The following is a 24,343-nucleotide window of genomic DNA, read 5'->3' on the forward strand; positions in this document are numbered from 1 at the left end:
GCTAGTGCAATCACATCTTTCCTACCCTAATGTGGTGAGCAGAGCTGCACACAGTACTCCAGCTGTGGCCTAACTAATGTTTTATACAGTTCAAGCATAACCTTGTATCCCGACTCTTGTATTCTTGATACACGAGTTTCAAGCACATCAGCAGTAAATGCTGGTTGTATTTCAAAATTGCTGTTAGGAAATACAATCAAGACACAGCCACATCAGCAGTGACACCATGGACCAACTGATCTCATCTTGATTTATCTCCATGCCTGGATCTGCTGTACAATCTCATTCTGAAAGCCCCAGCCTCAAACAGACAGAAAAACATTTAGAACTCCATCACATTATCTTGAAATTTATAGCTAGAATGGCAAGTCTTACATACAAGTTGCAATTAACTTTAAAACAAAGGGGCTGAAATTGAGCTCCACCCCAAACAGGGTGCATTTACTGACCTTTGAAGTTTTTCTCCGCTCCAAGCGGGGTGGTGTTCCGGGTGGTGCTGGGCGGAGGTCGCCTTTGGTCGGGTCGGCTGCCCCGCCCAGTCATCAGTGCCACGCTGATGTCAGCGCGACGCCGATGTACAGTGTCGTGCTGACACATCACAACGTCCCTCCCCTTCAGTTATTTGTCGGCGGCCGGACACGTGGGCATCACTGTCGGCCGCCGACAAATAAAATAACATGGCGTCTGCGACAGTGCGCCCTCCCCATTAAGGGCGGACGCACCATAGAGGCACAACAGCTTCCCGCAGGGGAAAGCTGTCAGTGGCACCAACCGGCGCTGCTCCCGCGGGGCAATTTCCTGAGGGACTATTTCCGGTGGAGCAATTTCCCGCGTGGGGCGGAAAGGGGGTCCCCGCCGGTCGGTGGGGGGTCCGCGTGTACCTGACGGGGCAGGTGCACGGTGGTAGCGGTAGCGATTACTGCTGGAAAATCCAGGTAGGGCAATTTCAAAAAAGGTCTTTACTCCGCACTGACTAGGCGGAGGGTCATTACCGAGCTGTGGCCGCCTCTTTGAGATTCTTTAAAAAAGGGGCAATTTCAGCCCCGAAGACAAACATGTAGGGCAGAAGATAGGATAGTAACACGACAGGGGCCCATTGTACAACCTGTGCTCCCATCTAATGAGGCTCCACACCTGGAGTGGAGGCTCACAAAATCATTCTTTATGTACAATTTAAATACTATAATATGCAAGGGCTAGTGGTTTTTTGCATACAAAACTCAAATTGCCACTAGCATGATTCATTCACATCTCCAATACTCTATGGTCACTGCCACTGTCCATTTTCTATCAGCCACTGGTGGCAAACATAGATAATTTTTTTAATCTTTGTGCAGCCTCTTCTGCATTTTCTAAAAGAAGACCTCCTTGGCTGAACACAATTACTAATCAGAATTTCAGTCAACTACTGAACAATTTAAGCCATTTTGTGCTATTTAGCTTAAGCATCAAGTTAATCGATGAATTATCTTCATACTTGTTTTGCAATACCGCTATTTATAACCAGGGCCATCAATTTTCTTTGACTTCCTTTCGTTTTCATCTTACCTTTTCATTTGTCGTTTTTGTAAATCTTAAAAGGAATATGTAGCAGAGAGTACACTCTTTATAAAGTGTTTGTCATACCTGTGTAACATGAAAAAATATGTAAAAGGATTCCTACCTCTTAATACAAGGACATTTGAGAAAAGGACTATTTGACTGATTAAGCCCTCTTTTCAAATAGACTGTGTAGAATTTGTAATGTTATGGAATCTCCTGAGTCACTTATTGATATTGACTGAGGCGGGTTCTGTGAGCAGGGGGGCTGGGTGGGAGGAGTTTTGTGGTTTTGACTCCATAACGTGCGCCTCTAATATTGAGCAGCTTCCCCGGCCAGAGGTCAGCCTGATTGACAGGCTTGGTACCCTGTTGGGTGGGGAACTCTCGGGAGGAGGCCGCAGCCCCAGGAGCAGGTAGGGAACCTACAACTGAGTTAGTAGGAAGGTGGGAGGGGGTCGACAATCCCGTGGCAGCAGTTTCTGATCCCCAATCTCAGGTTGGGGGGTGGGGGGGTCCGATTGCAGGGGGTCTTTGAATGGGGTGGGGGGCTCCGATGGCGGCCAAGGAAACAGGTAAGCTTGGTGGGCTGGGTGGAAGCACTCCTGCTCCGCCTGTCTCACAAGTAGTGCCGTAAAGGCAACTCCCTTCGGCTGCCGGGTTTCCCAAGGCCTGGGAAACTCGGCCGGCCAGGGTTAAACCTGGAGGACAGGTTAAATCTGAGGCGCGCAGCATCATTATAATATTGAAATGGCCAACTTGCCTCCTGCGAGCGGGTCACTTGCCCGCCTCTGTTAAAGCTGGAAGTGGGTGGGTTGGGGTCGAGTTTGAGTTTAAAAAAATCTTAACATCCCATCAGATCCCACTCCACCTGTTTCTTGTGGTTAAAATTACCCCCTTAATCTTTGAAAGTGGTGAATAGCTACACGGGCAATCTCCTAAAACAAATAACTCTTGAAATTTCACACTGAATCTCACAGTCAATTAAGCAAAAACTCTAGGATGTGGATCTGATGTGACAATCTTCATTAATCATCTCTCACCTGAATGTTTTCCACAATTCATGTTCTTACAAATTAGCCAGTCTAAATAGTTTCTTTCCTACAATTCATGAAGTTCTTTGAACACTGCCTTCACACAGTTCTAAATAACAAGTGACAATTTCAGTAACACTTCTAAATCTGTATTTCAGACTATTTGTACTGGAATTGCAGTGATAGTGTTATCCGGGAACCTGCCTCGTACAACACTGGTGAGTAGAATGCATTCATTTTATGTTTGTCTCATTTTGTACTACTATTACCTTTACTACAGCAACTAACACTGAGATAGCATATTTGATAAAGCAGATTGTCCCTTCACCAGGAAGAATTGGAGACTGAGCAGACAGACAAAGTTAGGGGAGGTGACCAGAGGATGATTAAAGTGGTAGGTTTTGAGGGTTTTTTTAAGCTGGGAAGAGAAGTAGCAAGGTGCTGGACGTACATAAGATTAAAAAAATGATAAAGATAGAGAAGATAGCATATGAGAGTAAACTAGTAAGAAATATAAAAACAGACAGTAAGAGCTTCTACAGGTATATAAAAAGGAAACGAGTAGCTAAAGTAAACGTTGGTCCCTTAGAGGATAGGACTAGAGAATTAATAATGGAAAACAGGGAAATAGCAGAGACTTTGAACAAGTATTTTGTCTTGGTCTTCACGGTAGAGGACATTAAAAACATCCCAATAATTGATAACCAAGGAGCTATTGGGAGGGGGGGGGCGGGGGAGACTTAAAACAATCACTATCACTAGAGATAAAGTACTAGGCAAACTAATGGGACTAAAAATGGCCTGCATTCTAGGATCTTAAAAGAAGTGGCTGCAGAGATAGTGATATTGATTGTAATCTATCAACATTCCCTGAAATCTGGAGAGGTCCCAGCGGACTGGATAACTGCAAATGTAACACCTCTATTTAAGAAAGGAGGGAGACAGAAAGCAGGAAACTATAGACCAGTTAGCCGAACATCTGTCATTGGGAAAATGCTGGAATCCATAATTAAAGAAGTAATAGCAGGACATTTAGAAATTCATAATGCAGTCAAGCAGACTCAGCATGGTTTGATTTATCTGCTGGAGTTCTCTGAGGATGTAATGAGCAGAGTGAATAAAGGAGAACCAGTTGATGTCATATATTTGGATTTCCAGAAGGCATTCGATAAGGTGACACACAAAAGGTTACTGCACAAGATAAGAACTCACGGAGTTGGGGTAATATATTAGCATAGATAGAAGATTGGCTAACTAACAGAAAACAGAGAGTCGGGATAAATGGCTCATTTTCAGGTTGGCAAACAGTGACTAGTGCGGTGCCACAGGGATCAGTGCTGGGGCCTCAACTATTTACAATTTATATCAATGACTTGGATAAAGGGACCAAGTGGAATGTAGCCAAATTTGCTGATTATACAAAGATAGGTGGGAAAGCAAGTTGTGAGGATAATGCAAATAATCTACAAAGGGATATAGATAGGCTCAGTGAGTGGGAAAAATTTGGCAGATGGACTATAATGTGGGAAAATGTGAGGTTACCACTTTGGTAGGAAAAATAAAAAAGCAAATTATTATTTAAATGGGGAGCGATTACAAAATGCTATAGTTGGGGGTTCTTGTGCATGAAATGCATAAAGTTAGCATGCAGGTACAGCAAGTAATCAGGAAGGCAAATGGAATGCTGGCCTTTATTGCAAAGGGGATGGGGTATAAGAATGGGGAAGTCCTGCTCCAACTGTACACGACATTGGTAAGACCACACCTGGAGTACTGCATTCAGTTTTGGTCTCCTTATTTAAGGAGGATATACTTACATTGGAGGCAGTTCAGAGAAGGTTCATGAGGTTGATTCCTGCGATGAAGGGGTTGTCTTATGAAGAAAGTTTGAGCAGGTTGGGCCTGTACTCATTGGAGTATAGAAGAATGAGAGGTGATCTTATTGAAACATAAGATTCTGAGGGGGCTTGGCATGGTAGATGCAGAGAAGATGTTTCCTCTCATAGGGGGAAATCTAGAACTAGATGACATAGTTTCAGAATAAGGGGTCGCCCATTTAAAACAGAAATGAGGAGGAATTTTGTCTCTCAGAGGGTCGTGAATCTTTGGAATTCTCTACCCCAGAGAGCTGTGGAGTCTGGATCTTTGAACATATTTAAGGTGAAGATAGACAGATTTTTGAATGATAAGGGAGTCAAGAGTTATGGGGAGCAGGCGGGGAAGTGGAGTTGAGGCCAGGATCAGATCAGCCGTGATCTTATTAAATGGCGGAGCAGGCACGAGGGGCCAAATGGCCTACTCCTGCTCCTATTTCTTATGTTCTTATGTTCTTACCTACATAGGATATACAGCACAGAACAGGCCAGTCTATGCCAGTGTTTATGCTTCACTCGAGCCTCCTCCTGTTTTTCCTTATTTAAAAAGAAAAGAAAGACTTGCATTTTTATAGCGCCTTTCATGACCACCGAACATCTCAAGGCACTTTACAACCAATGAAGTACTTTTGGAATGTAGTCACTGCTGTATCATTATCAGCATAACCCTCTATTCTCTTCTTCCTCATACGCTTATCTAACCACCCCTTAAATGCATCTATCCTATTCGCCTCAACCACTCCCTGTGGTAGTGAGTTCCACATTCTCATCACTCTCTTGGTAAAGATGTTTCTTCTGAATTCCCTATTGGATTTCTTATATTGATGGCCTCTAGTTTCACTCTTCCCCACAAGTGGAAACACTCTCTCTGTATCTACTCTATCAAAACCTTTCTTTAAAGACCTCTATTAGGTCATCCCTCAGCCTTTTCTTTTCAAGAGAAAAGAGACCAGCCTGTTCATCCTTTCCTGATAGGTGTACCCTTGCATTTCTGGTATTATCCTTGTAAAGCTTCTCTGCACCCTCTCCAGTGCCTCTATATCCTTTTTATAATATGGCGACCAGAATTGCACACAGTACTCCAAATGTGGTCTAATCAAGGTTCAACACAGGTTTAGCATAACTTCACCACTTTTCAATTCTATCCCTCTAGAAATAAATCCTAGTTCTTGGTTTGCTTTTTATGGCCTTGTTAACATGTGTCAATACTTTTAATGATTTGTGTATTTGTACTGTGAGATCATTTTGCTCCTCTATCCCATTTAGATTCTTATTTTACAAGTAATATGTGACCTCCCTATTTTTCTTACCAAAATACCTCACACTTATCTGTGTTGAATTTCAGTTGCCAATAATATGGCCATTCTGCAAGTTTATTAATATCTTTTTGTAATTTGTTGCAGTCTTCCTCAGTACTAGCTAGCCCCCCCTAATTTGATGTCGTCTGCAAATTTAGAAATTGTGTTTTTGATTTCAAAGTCTAAAACATTAATATAAATTGTGAACAACAGTGGTCCCAGCACTGATCCTTGTGGAACACCACTTCGCACCTTTTGCCACTCTGAACAACTACCCATTACCCCTAGTCTCTGCTTTCTGTCTTGAAGCCAGCTAGCTATCCATTTTGCTACTTGTCCCCTGACTCCGCATTCCCTGACCTTATTCATTAGTTTATTATGTGGTACCTTATCGAAGGCCTTTTGAAAATCTAGATAAATAATATCTACTGCATTACCTTTGTCTACTCTCTCTGTTACCTCTTCAAAAAATGCAATTAGGTTGGTCAAGCAAGACTTTACCTTTTGTTTCCCACTTTACAACAGTGACTACACTCCAAAAGTAATTCATTGGCTGTAAAGTGCTTTGAGACGTCTGGTGGTCGTGAAAGGCGCTATATAATTGCAAATCTCAAGCCTTGCTGACTATTTATTATTATATTTTTTTGTTTCTAGATGTTCTTTTATTTTCTCCTTTAGTAGGGTTTCCATTATTTTTCCTACCACCGATGTTAAGCTGACTGGTCTATAGTTCCCTGGACATGCACTATCTTCCTTCTTAAATATAGGTATTACATTAGCTATCTGCCAGTCCTCCGGCACTACACCTTTTGCGAACAAATTACTAAATATTTGTAGTAATGCCTCTGCTATCTCTTCCCTGGATTATTTAAAAATGCGCGTATGTAATCTATCTGGAACAGGGGTTTTATCCTCTTTGAGCTAGAAATTGAACTTTTGGTGATATCGGCATTTTCTTCGGCATTTCTTTGCCAAAAATACCGCTTTTTTTTTTAAAGGCACAAAATTGGAGAATGCGCCCGATGGTAAAAATCGGCATTGCACGAGGATTCGTGGTGGAAACCGCGGTCCTTGCCAACTTTAGCCTGAGGCCGATTACCGCGAGAAAGACAGGCCCTGGGAGGAGGGAAAACACACAAAACAAAATTGCAAAAAACAAAAAATAAAAAAAAATCACAAAATATTCACAAGGCACTTATCTAGCAAATCACTGAAAAATAATTAAAAAATAAAAACTTTGACTTACTTTTTTTGCAGGAACTTCATGCTTACCGCTGTTTCTGGGGTTGCAATGTAGGGTTTTCTCGGGCGTTTTTTTCCCACCTAACTACGGGTAAACCGAACGGCCAATTTTAAGCATTCGCATTTTTTTTTGGTGTTGCACGATGGTGGCCCGCTTTTCAGCGGTATTTCAAAACAGCCGGCGCACAACTTTGGCCAATTTAGGTGAGTACCTTTTACCATCAAAAAAGGCAAAATATCGCCGAAAAAATGGGCGCAAAGCTGGTCAATTTCTAGCCCTATGAGTCTGATAAGTTTATTTAGTATATCTGCTCGTTTTGTTTTAAATGCAGTTAACTCATTACTAATCTCATCATCCGATGTCATCTCCATCTGTTCTATCTCCTTTAGCAAGAGAATTCCAAAGTGCAGGGTTGAGATGACCGAGGGCTCTGCCACTGATGGCAGATTAGAGGGAAAGGGATGGAGAATGAGATGCACAATAGACTAGCGACAGGAGAGTAGACGGTACAAGCTGGCCCACATATCAAGCTGGAGAAACTTGCAGATATAAGATGGCATTTGGCTACAGAGGGATTTGTAAACAAAGATGAGGATTACTTGAGGTTGCTGATTCAAGAAGAAAAATGAAAGCATTGTTTGTTTGTAACTTGTTCTTATGTACTGCTACAAAAAAGAAGTTAAATCATGTATTTTTATTTGATTATGCAGCAATATATTGTGTTTACAAGCAGCATGTTCAATTCCCTCATCTCTATGGCCTGTATGCTGGGGCTGGCAATCTCTGTGGTGGTGACCATTGCAAATGGTGGAAGTACGTTGCTCACAGTCTGTCACCTCAACTCCACTAAGGATGTTTTACAAGTAACAAACGAATGTCCATTTGACCCCACAAGAATCTACGTAAGTTGAAAGTACACATGCTAAGTATGCCTGCCCTGTATTTGCTAATTAATCTGTAGTTAAACTTCGACAGGATGTGAACCCAGATTTTCTCAAAAATGTTAGAATTATCCAGTGGTATGAATTAAACAATTTTAATGAAACAGTACAGGGCATGTTTTGTTCTGTGCTGAGTACATTGATCTCAGATAGGGGGGGCTGAAATTGCCTCCCGCCCGAAACGGGGCACATGCAATCTGTTTCAATGGTTTTTATCGCAGCTGTGGTTGAGGTCGCCTCGAGCGAAATTCTGCTCTTTGTTGGGTTTTTTAAATTCGGATCCGGAAGTTGCTCTTAACGGGGGCGGTGACTACACGAGAGGAGCGGAAGTTGGGGGCGGTGCAGAGTGACTGCCGCGATGACGTCATCACGGCACCGCGTCACTCGGGCTCTCTCCTTCATTAAAGGGGAGAGCCTTCGCGATTTTAAAACTTCGGTCCACTGGGCCACGAGGGAGGGTTTCGGCCGGGCGAGCGGCCTGGCACCCAAGATGGGGTGCCAGGCCGAACCCTGGGGCATAATTGTCGGGCTGGCAGTCGGCCGACAAAAAGAACATGGCGGCAGCAGAAGCGTGCCCTCCCCTTTAAAAGGATGCCGCACTGCCATTGCAGAAGACCACAGCCTCACTGGATTCCTGGGAAAAAACAGGTTTTGGCACTGCCGGGCGGCCAAAGATTTTCAGAGTGGAATTTCGCCGTCGGGAGGATAGATTGGCAGTGCGCGTGGTGGTGACGCACTTGAGACGGATTGGCAGCAGAAGAGCGGTGGGTGGGGGAGATCGGGGCACCGCCGGGAAACCTCAGAGGGGCAATTGGGCTATCAGCAGCCATTCCACGAAAAGTCAGCGGCCAACCCACTGATCACTGATTTGCAATGGTAACAGGCCTTAAGGAGAGGGGCAATTTCGGCCCCGGGGTGTTTGCAATTTTGATTCAAATGAACAAATAATTTGAATTAAGCAACTTCAAATTAAGAACAGATTGTATATCCCAACCAATTAAACTAATGCTCCAAAATGAATATTTTAGAATAGAAACACATTCATATTGCTGTTGCATTAATATTTATTCATCATTGTAGCAGCACTTTACTGTGTCTCAAATGGGTCATTTATCAGTTTAAATGGACTGAAACATACAGTAAATGAGCACTGATTCAGTGAATCAGTGATTGATTCTGCCCAAAGGGGTTGATGCACCCTGTCCCAGAAGTAGAGCCAAACTGGAAAAACTCCCCCAAATTATTATATAGATTCTTTAAAGCAATTCAGTGCCCTGCCACTAGAGAAGGGGAAAAATCTAGTACCATTGTGTGAAAAATGGGTAAAGATAGCCTAAAGCTCACTTATTGTTTCACATTCACATGAAGATTCGGTATGTGGGTGAGGCACTGGACGTCCGCTGCTACGGAGATAAAATGCCACATATTGAATTACACAACAAACTAGAAACCCAACAGCCACTGAAATCCGCTCATTAACATCCGAGTCATTCAATTCCAATTTGCTTTGCAACTGCTTGAAAGCAGCTGTGAGCCATAATTTCCATATTTGAGAAGTGGTGCTTTTGAAAGCGTTGCTAACAATAAATCATTTTTATGGCCATACTCGCATCTCCTTTATTATATTTGTCTCACTGAGGATAGTTAATATGTAATACGAATTTTTATTAGCAGGGCCTGTTCTGTCAATTACAATGATGTGTGCATGTGCCTCTGTCAAATTGTCAGTTGTGCTGCACTTTACTGGATTCTCTGGCTGTTCTCTGGACCAAACACTCGATAAGATAGCCTTTCTCTCTGCACAATTCAGTTCGGCTCTCTTCTAAGAACATAAGAACATAAGAAATAGGAGCAAGAGTAGGCCATTTGGCCCCTCGAGCCTGCTCCGTCATTTAATAAGATCATGGCTGATCTGATCCTGGCCTCAACTCCATTTCCCCGCCCACTCCCCATAACCCTTCACTCCGTTATGATTCAAAAATCTGTCTTTCTCCACCTTAAATATATTCAATGACCCAGCCTCCACAGCTCTCTGGGGTAGAGAATTCCAAAAATTCACAACCCTCAGAGAAGAAATTCCTCCTCATTTCTGTTTTAAATGGGCGACCCCTTATTCTGAAACTATGCCCCCTAGTTCTAGATTCCCCCATGAGGGGATACATCCTCTCTGCATCTACCCAGTCACACCCCCTCAGAATTGTATCTGTTTCAATAAGATCACCTCTCATTCTTCTAAACTCCAAGGAGTAAAGGTCCAACCTGCTCAACCTTTATATGACAATCCCTTCATCTTCAGTCAACCCCTTCCATTTCATATATACTGTGTTTTAAAGGACCTGTGCTGCAGTGCAGTTCCATAGGCTTTGGGAATCCTGCTGAACCTCACCCAAGTGGCTTTTCTTCATGTGTGAACCTGGCAGACTATTTGACTGTAGTGTGCAGCATAAATCCAATCCTTTCCTCAATTGGCATCCGGACAAGCATCCTTTCCAGCAGGGCTCACTGGAAAGTAATCATGACCCTTCTTAATCCAGAAAGGTGCTGATGCCAGTTACTCGACCCCTAGAACCATCCCATCTGAGATCAATAAACTCAGCACAGACAGAAAATCAAACAACATATTCTTAAAACTCATCTCTTCAATTAAGCTCTCTCCTAACTCCTCCACTGTTATGTCTTGAATAAAGAGTCTGACCAGATACTGCAAGCTCAAAGTAAGGTGTGACTGTAGTCCTTTATTACAGGTCTCAGAGTGCCTCTCCAGCCTGTGAGGCCTCCTTATGTACAGGTGCTCCCAAGGGATTGTGGGATCCCTTGGGACTCCAGGGGATGAGCCTTCTGGTGGTTAAACATGGTATTTACACATTTACATATATAACATCCACTATGGCTTGCTATTAGTTTCTCTTATTGTCTTCTGTATAGCGCCTTCGGTGATTTTTCTACATCAAAACTCCCGTATTAATGTAAATTGTTGTTATGGTCTTTCGACTACAACATCGCACTCAGTAGCCCAGTACTGCAAGTGCATTCCATAACTGTTCACCCAAATAAGAATGGGTCCCACTGCTGGATCTCAGCTGTCTTAATAGAGCGAGTTCAGTCTGTCAGTCAGGGCCTGGGTAGTTAAATTTGCCTCATTGTATGGGTTTTGCCAGTTCGATTGGCAAAGCTCCCAATCACTAGTTCTTACCTCAGTTGGGTGACTTTAATCCGTCTGAGTCCCAAGCCTGTCACTCAAACCCACCACTCATTTTAATTCTCATTTTGGTTGATTATGAAACAGGACTACATTCAATAGTCCAGTAAGGATGGCACTGGTTACCTCTGTGTCATCGGACAGAAATCAATACCACAAGTGCCCCCCCCACCCCACCCTCCTCTGATCTTAATCTGGGGAGAGCACTATTAATAAAATAGTCCAAACAAACTAAAAGAAGTGTAGTGTAAAACGAAATCAGGATCTTGTTGTTTTGGTCAATTATACAATTCACGTCCTGCGGTAGAAGTGTAGGCAACAGGTGAGACCTAATGGCAGACAGCAATTGGATTCAGTTTGTGTTCTAGTGATTTCCATCATTCAAACGCACCTGTCTCAGCTGACCATAGGGTAATGATGCCATGCACAAAGTGATCTGGTGACAAATGAGGGACACAGAACATGCTTTGGTTTTACAATGACTGATACACGTGATCCGAATTGCAATTTGCAAAGCAATCAATTCTGGGGGGAAAACAAGATGAAAAAGAAAATGGTTGGAAAAGAAACTGAAGCACACAATGGAAGAGACTGTGAGACATTTGTCAGAGCTGAATGGGCACAAATAGCAATGTCTTGCTTGGAGAATGTTTCTCTAAGACTGCTAGGTATCTTTAATGACACTCTGTAATGAAACGGTCTCACTGCTGGTTGTGAAGAACTGGTCTGTAGTATTCTGACCGGCTCAATTCTCTCCCCGCCTCACACATCATGTTTGCTCCTCTATTCTGTTTGATCTTCACCTCCAGCCGACTCCACTGACCACAATTTAGGTAACTCATTTCCGTTAAAGATGTGGGAAATACAGAGAGAGGACCCAGCAATATGCCAGCTTTGTTCTTGCTTTGGTCTGACATCAGCATATTTTATCTCTCGGTTTTTCCCTTCTGCCATCTAGTCTTTCCATTTTCTATATTTTATCCTTCTCCCTCCATTTTCTAAAGGTTGAAAGTGCTTCATGTTGGGCACCAATGGTTATCCTGTAGGTCACGGTAGCAACTTGATTGGATGGTGAGTTTCAGTAGGCTGTTCAACAGCAGATACAACAACAACTTGCAATTATATAGCGCTTTTAACATCGTATAACATCCCAAAGTGCTTCCACAGGATACCTAAGAAATTATCACATCTATTAAAACAATTATTCTCTCTCACCCTGCTCACTATTCCAGAATCATTGCTAACCCGTCTTCTTAAACCACTCTCCCCTGTATCCAACCTCACCTCCGACAATAAGTGTGAGGATCTCATGGACTTCTTTGTTGAGACCATCTGTTCAGCAGCCTCTGCCACTTTCCTTCCTTTCCCTAGCCCACTGGGCCAAACTTCCTGTCAAGATCCCACCTGCCCTAGCCCTGACCTCACATCTTTCTCCAGTTTTTCTCCAATCTCCCCTCATGACCTCTCCGGGCTCATCTTGTCTATACAACCCACTTCCTGCTCCCTTGGCCCTATTCCCACCAAACTGCTGACCACCCAGCTTCCTAGCCTGGCTCCCATGTTAACTGACATTGTTAACGGTTCTCTCACCTCAGGTACTGTCCCCTCTCCCTCAAATCTGCCGTCATCCCCCCTCTCTTCAAAACACCAACCCTTGACCCCTCCATCATTGCTACTGCTCCATTTTCAACCTCCCTTTCCTCTCCAAAGTCCTTGAATGTGTTGTTGCCTCCCAAATCCGTGGCCATCTTTTTTTTTGCCTCGTAATACTCGTGTGAAGGGCCTTGGGATGTTTTACTGCGCTAAAGGCACTATATAAGTACAAGTTGTTGTTGTTGTGGGGCTGTATAGAGTGACACCACTGTACCCGGCCAAAATAGAGATGATTGGGTAATTCCTGTCAATCACGCCTGGACACCTGCTGTAAGTGACTGGGATTGATTTTACACACATCATTTGTATTACGTAACTATTCTCCACTCACTGCAAGTTGCTATAGAAATCACTCGGCTTTTATTGGGTGAAGTTGCTGAAGTTTCTGTTTCTAGTTCGTAGAGACTCTTTATATAGACACTGTAGACTGTTTGCTGTAGTGCGCTGAATAAATAGACTCTGTGTGCTGAGTAAATAGACTTTGTTTACTCTAAAGTAGAATGCTCGTTGTAAGTCCCGCCCCATCTCCAACTCATTGGCTGACATCATGGTGTCAATAGACATTCTGGTGCTGAGACATACAGAGCAGAAGGCCTTTGATTATCTGATCTTTGCTGGATGGTTCTGCACTATGATTAAGCTCAGTGTCCTATACTAGTGAGGAGAAAATATAGCCAGGATTCCTGCTCTTGATGAGTGTCCATTGATTCCCTGCTCAGTTGTGACCATGCCTTCAGTGGTCTAGGCCTCAAGCTCTGGAATTCCCTCTCTAAAACTCTCTGCCTCTCTACTCCTTTAAGACACTCCTTAAAAGCTAGCTCTTTGACCAAGCTTGTGGTCACCCATCCTAATATCTCCTTATGGGGCTTCGTGTAAAATTTTCTTTGAAAGAGCCAGCTCAGACTTGATGGGCCAAATGGCCTCCTGTGCTGTACTATTGGGAAGACCCAAGCCATTATCTTTGGTACCCACCATAAACTGCGTTCCCTAACCACTGACTCCATCCCTCTCCCTAGCATCAATTTGAGGGTGAACAAGACTGTTCGCAACCTAGGTATCATATATGACCCTGAAATGAGTTTCTAGCCACATATCCGCGGCATAATTAAAACCACCTTTTTCCACCTCCGTAACATTGCCTGTCCCCGCCCCTGCCTCAGCTCTTCTGCTGCTAAAACCCTCATTCCTGCCTTTGTTACCTCTAGACTTGACTACTCCAACTCACTCCTGGCTGGCCTCCCACATTCTACACTACGTAAACTTGAGGTCACCCAAAACTCAGCAGCCCGTGTCCTAACTCGCATCAAGTCACGATCATCCATCACCCCTGTGTTTTCTGACCTACATTGGCTCCTGCTTAAACAACGCCTCGATTTCAAAATTCTCATCCTTGTTAACAAATCACTCCATGGCCTCGCCCCTCCCTATCTCTGTAAACTTTTTCAGCCTCACAACCCCACAAGATGTCTGCGCTCCTCAAATTCTGGCTCTTGAACATCCCTCATTATAACTGCTCAACCATCGGTGGCTGTGCCTTCAGCTGTTTGGGCCCAAACTCTGGAACTCTCTCCCTAAACCTCTCCGCCTCTCTTTCCTCCTTTAAGACGCTCCTTAAAACTTACCTCTTTAATCAAGCTTTTGGTAATTTGCCTTAATTTCTTTTGTGGCTCGGTGTCAAATTTAGCTGTTTTGTCTTGTAACACTGCTGTGAAGCGCCTGAGGACATTTTACTACGTTAAAGGTGCTACATAAATAAAAATTATTATTAAGTTATTATTATTACTATTCTATGAAAATGTAACATTAGGCTGAGCTCAATAAGAAATGCACGGTGTTTCCATCCTGTGGGGGGAGGGCAAAAATGATCATCTAGCTCACTTAGGTTTCAATCTTTCCTTCTGCTGTACATGAAGAAAGACACATGTTGGAGTGGTCTCAAGAGGAAAGAAAAAGTAGGAATTTAAGGGGGAAAAACAAGCATAATCCCATTTACACAGTCAATCTTAATTCACACAACTGCAAGCTCTAAATAGTCTTATTTTGCAGCTGTGTTCAGCTAAGGTGTTAACCTTTGTTACACAGGAGACAGCATTTAATCTAATACTTTTTGTCTCCTAGGATACCACACTTGCAATGTGGATTCCGTGTCTGGTATTGTCTGGTGTGGAGGCTTTTCTGTCTATTAGATGTTTTTTGGTCACGATGAACTTATTGGGAGGCAAGAAGCAGCGACGTAAATATAACAGGAAACAGGTAGGAGAACAAAACAGTACATACCAACAAGTCGCACTCATTTGGAGTGAGTCTCACTTGATTTGAAAAATAGCTCCATATGTTTAAATGCTTATTGTCATATCTTAGAGAGCCCACACATCACACAGCCCGTAAGATGGCTGCAGGTTCCAGTGACCCCTGACCTGCTCTTTATTAACAGCACTAGCTGTAGTAACACAGGCATTCACAGTGTGGAGCTACAGACATTACACTTATCTCAATTGTGAATGAAAAATCTCACTCCTCTCATTTCCCTGAAGCTGACCTGGCCGAACCTCTCCCTGGTGGCCCAGTGGGCTCCACTGAGGGCCTCACTAGGCCATGCAGTGTCCCTCCCCTTTAAGCGAGGGGGAGGGCGTTGCGGCGCGAAGGCATGACGTGGCATGTCCGCGGCGCGCTGACATCATCACTGCTGCGCTGACATGATCAGTGCGGCGGCGGTGATGAACACCGCCCCGCTCCCTCGCAAACCCGCCCCTACACCGCCTCATACAGCACTCCAAAGTGCTGAGAGGCAGAATCAGAGTTAAAGAGCCGCATTTTCCAGCTCTTCCCTCCCACTCCCGCCGGGCGGTACATTTCCAGTTAAAACGAAGTGCCCTCCCCAATTTCTCGCTGAGGGCAATTTCGGTCCCCTTCCCTATAATACACTTTGCTAAAAGGTTCTAAAGATAGCCAAGGATGAGTTGATAAAGAAATCTGCAATTAAGTAAGACCAAACAAAAAATGTATAAAACATTCCTGAACAGAGCCATAAATAAGAATCTAAGCTATATGTTCTGCTTTTAATCCTCTGGGGAAGGGGGGAAACAAATTGTGAGTTCATCTTGCCCGAGCTCCTCTGTCCCCTGGTAATGGAACTCACCTTGGTGCAGTATAACAACAGCGTCAGTTTACTGTAACTGTATGATTGTCCAAACGACCTCCACACTACATGGCTCACTCGCAATAAATTCGCGATTCCATAAAGAAAATCTTTAATTTGTCACGGGTTCAGTTTTACGACTGCTAAAGATTGTTATATTTAGAGGGAAGGCTTCCTCAAATACAATATTAACTTGCGTTTATATACCTGTACCATCTCTAACGTAGTAAAACGTCCCAAAGCGCTTAAATTACCTTCATTAAGTGGACCCGTCAATCTTAAATATAACCATCCGAGAAATACAGAATTCCCTGATTTATTAACCCTACTGCAACTGTTTTATAGTATACACTTGCTATTGCGATATTCTCGATGCTGGAATATTCTATTTTGCAGAGTACAATACCACACTAAGCTGACTTTTTGGGAAGAGTTTTGTGAGTCAGTGCTCAGGAACCACGCCCATCACCGGTGTATATCCGACAATTGCGGGCCTGCTGTCCACAATTTCCCATCGATTGAAATATCTTTAGGTTGTGGGACCTGATGAGATGATGATGGATTAGAGGTCAAGTCACCTTGTCTCAGTGATACGATGACACCCGAGTCCAAAGTTTGTGGACTCAGGCCCCACTCCAGCACCTGGACACACAGTCTAGGCTGACATCCCAGTGTAGCACTGAGGAAGCTCTGCATCGTCAGAGGGAGCGCTATTTAAGAACATAAGAACATAATTTTTTTTTTTTTTTGTTCATTCTTGTCAGATCAACTCCAGCGCCAAAGATCACTTTGGTGCTCTTAGCCAAAAGGCCGAGAGGGAAAGCTGCACCATTCCTGGAAACACTGCAATACCAGGTCGGTGCGTGGAGTGGACGGAGCAAGCCCCTGTTCCATCTCCCTGTTCCAAAAATCAATTTAATATTTGGTCCCCAGATAGGGGATATTAAACTGATAAGAACAGATACTACACTTGATCTTAGCCAAAAGGCCGAGAAGCGAGAACATAATTTTTTATTTATTTTTTATTTTTTTTTAAAGATTTTTCCTTGCCAATCTTTCCAATTCTTTGTCAAATCACAAACGCCAGAGGTCACCTTGCACACATCAAGGATCACTCTGCGCCAATGCTCTTAGCCAAAAGGCCGAGAGCCACTGCATCGTTCCTGGAAGTACTGCAATACCAGGTTCGTGCCATGGAGGTGGATGGGTCAGGCCCCCCACACACCTCCGTGGAGATGGATGGGTCAAGCCACCCCACCCACCTCCGGCCGAGAAGCGAGAACATAATGCTCCGCCATTCAATAAGATCATGGCTGATCTGATCATGGACTCAGCCAACTTCCCCGCCTGCTCCCCATAATCCCTTATCCCCTTATCGCTTAAGAAACTAACTATTTGAATGGGAACGCTGCCTGTTCTCATGATTCGGGTGGGCACTTTTCAAAACAGAGCAATTTGACGCTCATTATAATTCCGCCTTTCAAGCAAAAAATATTTTCTCCTGGAAGGATTAGAGGTATTTTAAATATGAAAATAAAACTGGTTGTCTAGACTTCAATACAACTTAACAGGTTCCCTTATTTGGAAGTTGAATCTCAGATGCATCATATTAATTTGTGAACTGACACAGGCTTGATCAGCCAAATGGCCTCCTTTTGTGTTGTACTAGAATCGTTACAACACGGAAGAAAGTCATTCGGCCCATTGAATCCGTGCCGGTTCTCAGCTAATCCCACTCCCCGCCGTCCCCCCCTCCTGCTTTCCCCATAGCCTTGCAAATATTTTTCTTTCAGATACTTATCCAACTCCCTTTTGAAAGATAAAATTGAGTCTGCCTCCACCACCCTTCCAGATCCTAATCACTCGCTGCGTAAAAAAGTTTTTTCTCCCGTAATCTTTGGTTCTTTTTCCAATCACCTTAAATCTGTGTCCTCTGGTTCTCGATCCTTTTGCCAATGGAAACAGTTTCTCTCTATCTACCCTGTCCAGACCCCTCATGATTTTGAACGCCTCTATCAAACCTCCACTCAAACTTCTCTGCTCCCAAGGAGAACAATCCAGCTTCTCCAGCCTATCAATGTAACTGAAGTTCCTCATCCCTGGATTCATTCTCGTAAATCTTTTTTGCACCTAAAAGATTCTATGAAATCTTTTACAATATGCACTTGCAATAATTCCAACCGGCAGCGCAGTCTACAGGCATAAAACAAATGCATCACTGCTGTTCCTATACCAGAACCTATGGGAAGCGACAGAGGGATTTAACTGATTTAGCTGTTTTAAATAAATATTTTATTATTCTTAAGCAGCTACATGAGGGACAAGGGTGAATTTACATCGAAACAAAACTTTAAAATCTACCTTTTCCTCATTTATGTGCCGGTGAATCCGGTGTGCATTTCAAGTATTTTCTGCTTGTTTGGAAAAAAAAACCCCACAAGGCTATAAATTACATGGTAACACAGAGAACTGTAAACAAACTAAAAGCATCGTTCAAAGTTGCACAATGTAATCGGATACCAAGCACAGCACAAAGAGGCTAACCATCCTCAATACATATCACATTACTCTACTCTTGTATCCTAAAAATGACCGCCATTCCCTATTTTATTTTCAGACTCCAGCAAACCCACAAGTGCAGTGAGAACTGTTCAAATAAAGCCAGTTTGTGTAATCACACCAGGTCATAGCTTCTTCATCTCAAAAGGCGCGTCACTAGTCTTAAAAAAAACCTTCACATCAGACATGATTGGGCATGCAGCAGTACGTTCCTTTGACCAAATTACATTTTAAATTACATTTTTGCATGTTGTGTCATAACTTCTTCATGGATAAACACTAAAGCAACACCATTATAATGTAAGTTTCAAAAATTATCCACTCATCTGAAAAACCTTCTGCCATAAGTATTTGTGCAATCAACAGTGGAAGAAAGTAATTTCTGACGAGTTGGGGGGAACTTTAACCCCCCCAAGGGTGGGTAGGTTGGGGGGTGGGGGGGGGCAGTAAAACATTTTAAAATCTCAAACCTGACCCTAACACGAAGGAGAGTCGGAGGATGGGCGACCAATCCGCTCGCAGGAGGCATATCGGTTAGTAAAGGCTTTTAAGGAGATTTTGTGCCTCCATTTACACAGGATTTTAATTTTTAACCCGTGGAGGCTGGGTTTCCCAGGGCTTGGGAATCCCGACAGGTAAAATGAGGTGAGATGGGCTGCATCCATGTGGCAAGTGCAGTTACAGCACTGCTGTGGGCCAGGAGTGCTGCTGTGGGCCAGGAGTGCTTCCTCCAGGCCCAACAAGTGAACCTCTTTACAAACCCTATGATTGGGCGATACCACCCCACCACTACCAGCCCCGCTGACTCCACCCCACCCCTTCGACCGCCGACTACCCCCGCCCACCACCATCTCCGACTCCCCCCACCCCCCTCGATGTGTCAGCCGTGGCTCAGTGGGCAGCACTCGCGCCTCTGAGTCAGAAGGTTGTGGGTTCAAGTCCCACTCCATGAGACTTGAGCACAAAAATCTAGGGCTGCCACTCCAGTGCAGTACTGAGGGAGTGCTGCACTGTCGGAGGTGCTGTCTTTCGGATGAGACGTTAAACTGAGGCACTGTCTACTCTCTCAGGTGGATGTAAAAGATCGCATGGCAATATTATCTGGTCATTAACACATTGCTGTTTGTGGGAGCTTGCTGTGTGCAAATTGGCTGCCGCATTTCCCACATTACAACAGTGACTACACTTCAAAAAGTACTTCATTGGCTGTAAAGTGCTTTGGGATGTCATGAAAGGCTTGATATAAATCAAGTCTGTTTTTCTTTTCCCAATCTCCAACTACCCTGCACCACCCTCGATCTCTGAATACCCCCACCCCAACTGCAATCTCCAACTCCCCCCACAAAAGCAGCATGTGAAGCAAACTGTGCATCACTGTGCCATGCTATTCACCTCTGCGCTGAGCTCAGAACAGTATCTTCTCCATCAAAAACCGTCTACTTCCACCTCCGTACCAGTGCTGACCTCCACCCTTCTACTGTTGATACTTTCATCCAAGCCTCCGTCACGTCCAAATTTAACTATTCTAATGTTTTGTGGTTGGCTTTAATGGTCATTATCCAATTGCTGTTTGTGGGAGCTTGCTGTGTGCAAATTGGCTGCCACGTTTCCTACATTACAACAGTGACTACACTCCAAAAGTACTTAATTCGTCTGTTGGCTGTAAAAAGCGCGATATAAATCCAAGTCTTTCTTTTTTTGTCTGCTCTGATATTTTCAGTCGTTCTGTGGCAGTTTAAATGAGCTCCTCAGCTTGTGCATTGCTTTTGCAGCTTTTGCTCTTTGCCACTATTCTCACCTGCCTCCCCCTCTGTAATAAAGATTTTTTTTTATTCGTTCATGGGATGTGGGTGTCGCTGGCTAGGCCAGCATTTATTGCCCATTCCTAATTGCCCCTTGAGAAGGTGGTGGTGAGCTGCTTTCTTGAACCGCTGCAGTCCGTGTGGTGAAGGTACTCCCACAGTGCTGTTAGGGAGGGAGTTCCAGGATTTTGACCCAGTGGCGATGAAGGAACAGCGATATACTTTGATTGCATTAATTACAGTCCAAGTTAATTAATGAATGTGCTTCTTGCGCTATTTAATTTTCACTTATATTTTCACCTTTTTTAACTGCCTGTGCTACATACCAATCCTCACAACAGGTGATAGGCAGCTGAGCTGTACTAAAGTAGCTGCCAATGCTGCTTTTATGCCAACTGCATTGTAATGGAAGTGGGGGGAGGAGTTGGTATGTGGTTGAGGCAATGATCCACTTGCTGATTATTTTTCCTTCTGGTTTGGAAGTGTCTCTGCTCACACCCTCGCAATCACATGGTCAAGAGGCAGTGAAGAATCAGAGGCTTGACCTCAAATCCTCCCACTTTGTAGCAATATAAATTAGCATCAATATATAATTCAATGTTTTTTTTATAACAAAAAGCAAATAACTTATTGAGGAAATTGGGGAACCTTTCCAGATGAGTAATAATTCCCAGTTCTACATCTCACCTGAAATATTGTGACAAGCTTAGCCTACAAGACCTCTCCTGTAGGATACTTTTCATGAGCCATCACTCATTGACTTGTCTCCTCGGTCTCTGCCAGGTCAGACAAAAGCCTTTGGAGGAAATTCAGGAAGTGGATGAAGACGATGAACTTCTGGAAGCAACTACAGTGAAATTCTGGGTGTGACTACAATCTAGCAAACGGACTGATAAGCAGCTGTGGAAAAATAGCACACATTCCTGAAATATTAGGCCAAGTACATGAAAGCTGGAATTTTCAGGCACTCTCTAATGGAGACCGAATTCCTTCTAAGCCTGCCTCAACAAGCAAGATATCATCAACCCATTACAGAGATTTCACTGGAGCGTTGTTCGATTTTTTTTGGATCTCATTTTACTTCTCATGTAATATAGTCAGTTTTAATCTATACACTGTTTTTCCATGAAATATTACACACTTTCAGGCAACGAGTTCTCATGATCTGTAATGCACTGCCTGAAAGGGTGATGGAAGCAGATTCAATAGTAACTTGCAAAAGGAAATTGGATATATACTTGAAAAAAATGTGAAGGGCTATGGAGAAAGAGTAGGGGAGTGGGGCTAATTGGATAGCTCTTCAAAGAGCTGGCACAGACACGATGGGCTGAACGGCCTCCTTCTGTGCTGTATGATTCTATTATCCAATATATCCACTTCACAGAGCCTAGTAAGTTGTAAAGCTTACAGGAATTGTCTTTTACAGTAGCCTAGAGTTTACAATCAGTGCACTAGGCCTCATTCCAAGCAAATACTGAAGGCAAAGTTGATGTGCAGTAATGCTAACCAACTCATTATTTTGTGATATGAACAATTAAAAGTGATATTTTGTGATATGAACAGTTAGTCACCATTCGCGAAGAGAAAGGACTTCACATGGCGATGACATCACGTACCAGTGATGTAGTGTTCATCAATACAGAAGGTGATTATCTGTGTCAAATTCCATTTTTCACACAGGATTCTTTATTGGGTGTTTTGGAGATTGCATACGGTGATTCGGTTTGCTTTTCTGTGGAGAAACCACAAGTCTGTATAGGCTTTACTCATGATATAATGGAGATAAAGCCTCTTAAAACTAATTGTTTTCCCTAATGGTAGAACTTATTCTGGGATGTGCTGGTTATAGTAATGGGGAACGTAGCTTTATGAGGTGAGGTGCCCCAACTTTTACAAGCACCAATGTGTAGGTTCCAAATGTGTCACTAAATGGAAGCAGAGGAACCTTCGGATAAAGACCTCACATAACCTCGTTTACAAAACAAGATTACAGCAATACCAAAATAAAATCAACACGTGCTTCTTTTCCCACCACATTACTCACGGTAATATTGATGATTCCACAGGACGTATGATATTTAGTTCAGGGGTGAAGCAGACTTTGGGTCCTAAATATACTGATGCAATATGCGTTGACGTGTTCACTTTATCAAGGTTGCTGTTAGAGTTTAAAGGGGATAATGTGTGTGCGATTTCAATAATGAATTTTTGAACTATTTGTATAATTGACAACACTTTTTGGACCCCAATACAAATTTAATATCTCCCAAAGGTACAAATTCAGGAAGTTTTTACAATATTTGGATTTAAAAAATGTGATTTATAAACAACATGTGATTTTATTCATTTTTATCTGGATAAATGTAACAGTAAATGTTTGAAACCTTTACCTCTTGTTTCTCTCTGCACTTGCACAGGTTGATGTGGTGTTGGGTCATCTTTGCACTTTTCAATTATCTCAAACAATTCAATGTTTATAAAGAATTCCTGTCTTTCCTCGGCCATTCATTATTCAAAATCTCCATGAAAGGGAGAAAGAACTTCCCAGAAACATTGCCTCAGATGGAAAGAAGATACATCTGTTCGAATCGATCACAAAACAAATTTCAGAGAGCACAATGGTTGCTGTGGAACTATTTGAAGTAATTTTTCAATATTTCTGTGCTGTTGCTCCATAGATAGCTCAGCAAGTTTATCCAGTGAGATGTTGATCTACAAAGATCAGGAAGTCTCGTTTGATCTTCTGTTGGTGCTGAGTTATCTGAAAGCAGCCTAGGTGGCAATAAGGCTGCGACAATTGGCTCAGTGTCCCTCAGCTCAGGAGAAGAATCATAGAAACATAGAAAATAGGTGCAGGAGTAGGCCATTTGGCCCTTCGAGCCTGCACCGTCATTCAATAAGATCATGGCTGATCATTCCTTCAGTACCCCTTTCCTGCTTTCTCTCCATACCCCTTGATCCCCTTAACCGTAAGGGCCATATCTAACTCCCTCTTGAATATATCCAATGAACTGGCATCAGTCAAGGCTATGGCTCCTGATTATACCCTGCCAATTCCTGCTGGATCTTCTTGAGTGTGGACTTTGGTGGAGGATAGGAGCAAATCTGGTTATAGTTCCCCACCTCCTGTGGTCAAGTAGCCTGCCAACCACTCACTGTCGAAGCTCATTTATGAATAATGGCCACATTGTCAAGGCATCGGAAGGTGACCAGTGCCTGTGAAACCATACCCCAACAAGAGTGGAGAGAAAATTGGTAAGAAAAGGGAACTAAATGAAAAAGAATGTAATTCACACAGCAGCGGAGGAGGGGGAAATAGGCACGTAGGCAGAAGTGGTAAGGAGCACAGGTCAATGTACCAGAGCTGAAAAATGGAAAAATCATTAGCGTCTGTATGTCTGACCTGAATAGATGTCTTCTTATTCTTTGCAAATCATTACTTGCCATTTCTCGTCAGATACATTGAGCTGCCTTCAACATTAATTTATTCATAAGAAGGCTCATGAAAATGATAGTCCTGGCTCCTCTGATGGGATAGTGGATAAATGAACTACCTGACATAGTAAATGCTTTTCATATCTTTGCACTCATCCCTTGGAGAACAGTGTGATGGAGTTGAAGGATTCACAGTCCGACAGGCTGCACCGTGAACGCTGCTTCGCTGGCTGGAACCATTTCTATACCAGCCGATAAGGTGGTTAGTACTAAGCTGGATTTTATAGACTCCCACATCCCACACGATGGATGGGGGGTGGGGAGGAGCACCTGCACCAATTGAACACGAGTAACCCACTAGATGCCAATCCAGAATACAGAGACAGAGGGGGCGGCACTGCCTGCTAGGAAATTGCCCGGGAGTTTGAGGAGGCACCGCTGCGGATAGTGTGCCGCTTGCAACCGGCAATGACATCACTGCCGTGTGCAGCGAGCCCTCAATGCCCCGCGGGGGAATTTGCCCCGTGGGCCGCGAGGCAGGCGTGAGCGGATGTCAACATGAGACATTCGCTCTTGGGGCGCTCCTTAAAGGGGAGGGGACCAGCGCCTCGGGACGCCATCTTTTTT

General features: G+C 43.5%; 1 protein-coding gene and 1 non-coding gene across 2 annotated transcripts in view; one reads left to right on the plus strand and one right to left on the minus strand.

The window, feature by feature from the left end:
* The window catches only part of LOC139279342 (keratinocyte-associated protein 3-like), a 63,589-nt gene extending 41,028 nt beyond the window's left edge, over positions 1–22,561 (plus strand). The window contains exons 3-6 of the mRNA XM_070898462.1: positions 2,732–2,791; positions 7,699–7,890; positions 14,900–15,034; positions 21,065–22,561. Coding sequence (XP_070754563.1) covers positions 2,732–2,791; positions 7,699–7,890; positions 14,900–15,034; positions 21,065–21,151 — 474 coding nt within the window. The 3' untranslated portion in view covers positions 21,152–22,561. The remainder of the gene's footprint in view (positions 1–2,731; positions 2,792–7,698; positions 7,891–14,899; positions 15,035–21,064) is intronic.
* On the minus strand, positions 16,739–16,920 carry LOC139280460 (U2 spliceosomal RNA). The gene has a single exon (XR_011596709.1). It is a non-coding gene; the product is annotated as a U2 spliceosomal RNA (small nuclear RNA).
* Positions 22,562–24,343: the final 1,782 nt, after the last annotated feature.

The sequence above is a fragment of the Pristiophorus japonicus genome, chromosome 14 (assembly GCF_044704955.1).
Source record: "Pristiophorus japonicus isolate sPriJap1 chromosome 14, sPriJap1.hap1, whole genome shotgun sequence".
NCBI classification, from domain to species: domain Eukaryota; kingdom Metazoa; phylum Chordata; class Chondrichthyes; family Pristiophoridae; genus Pristiophorus; species Pristiophorus japonicus.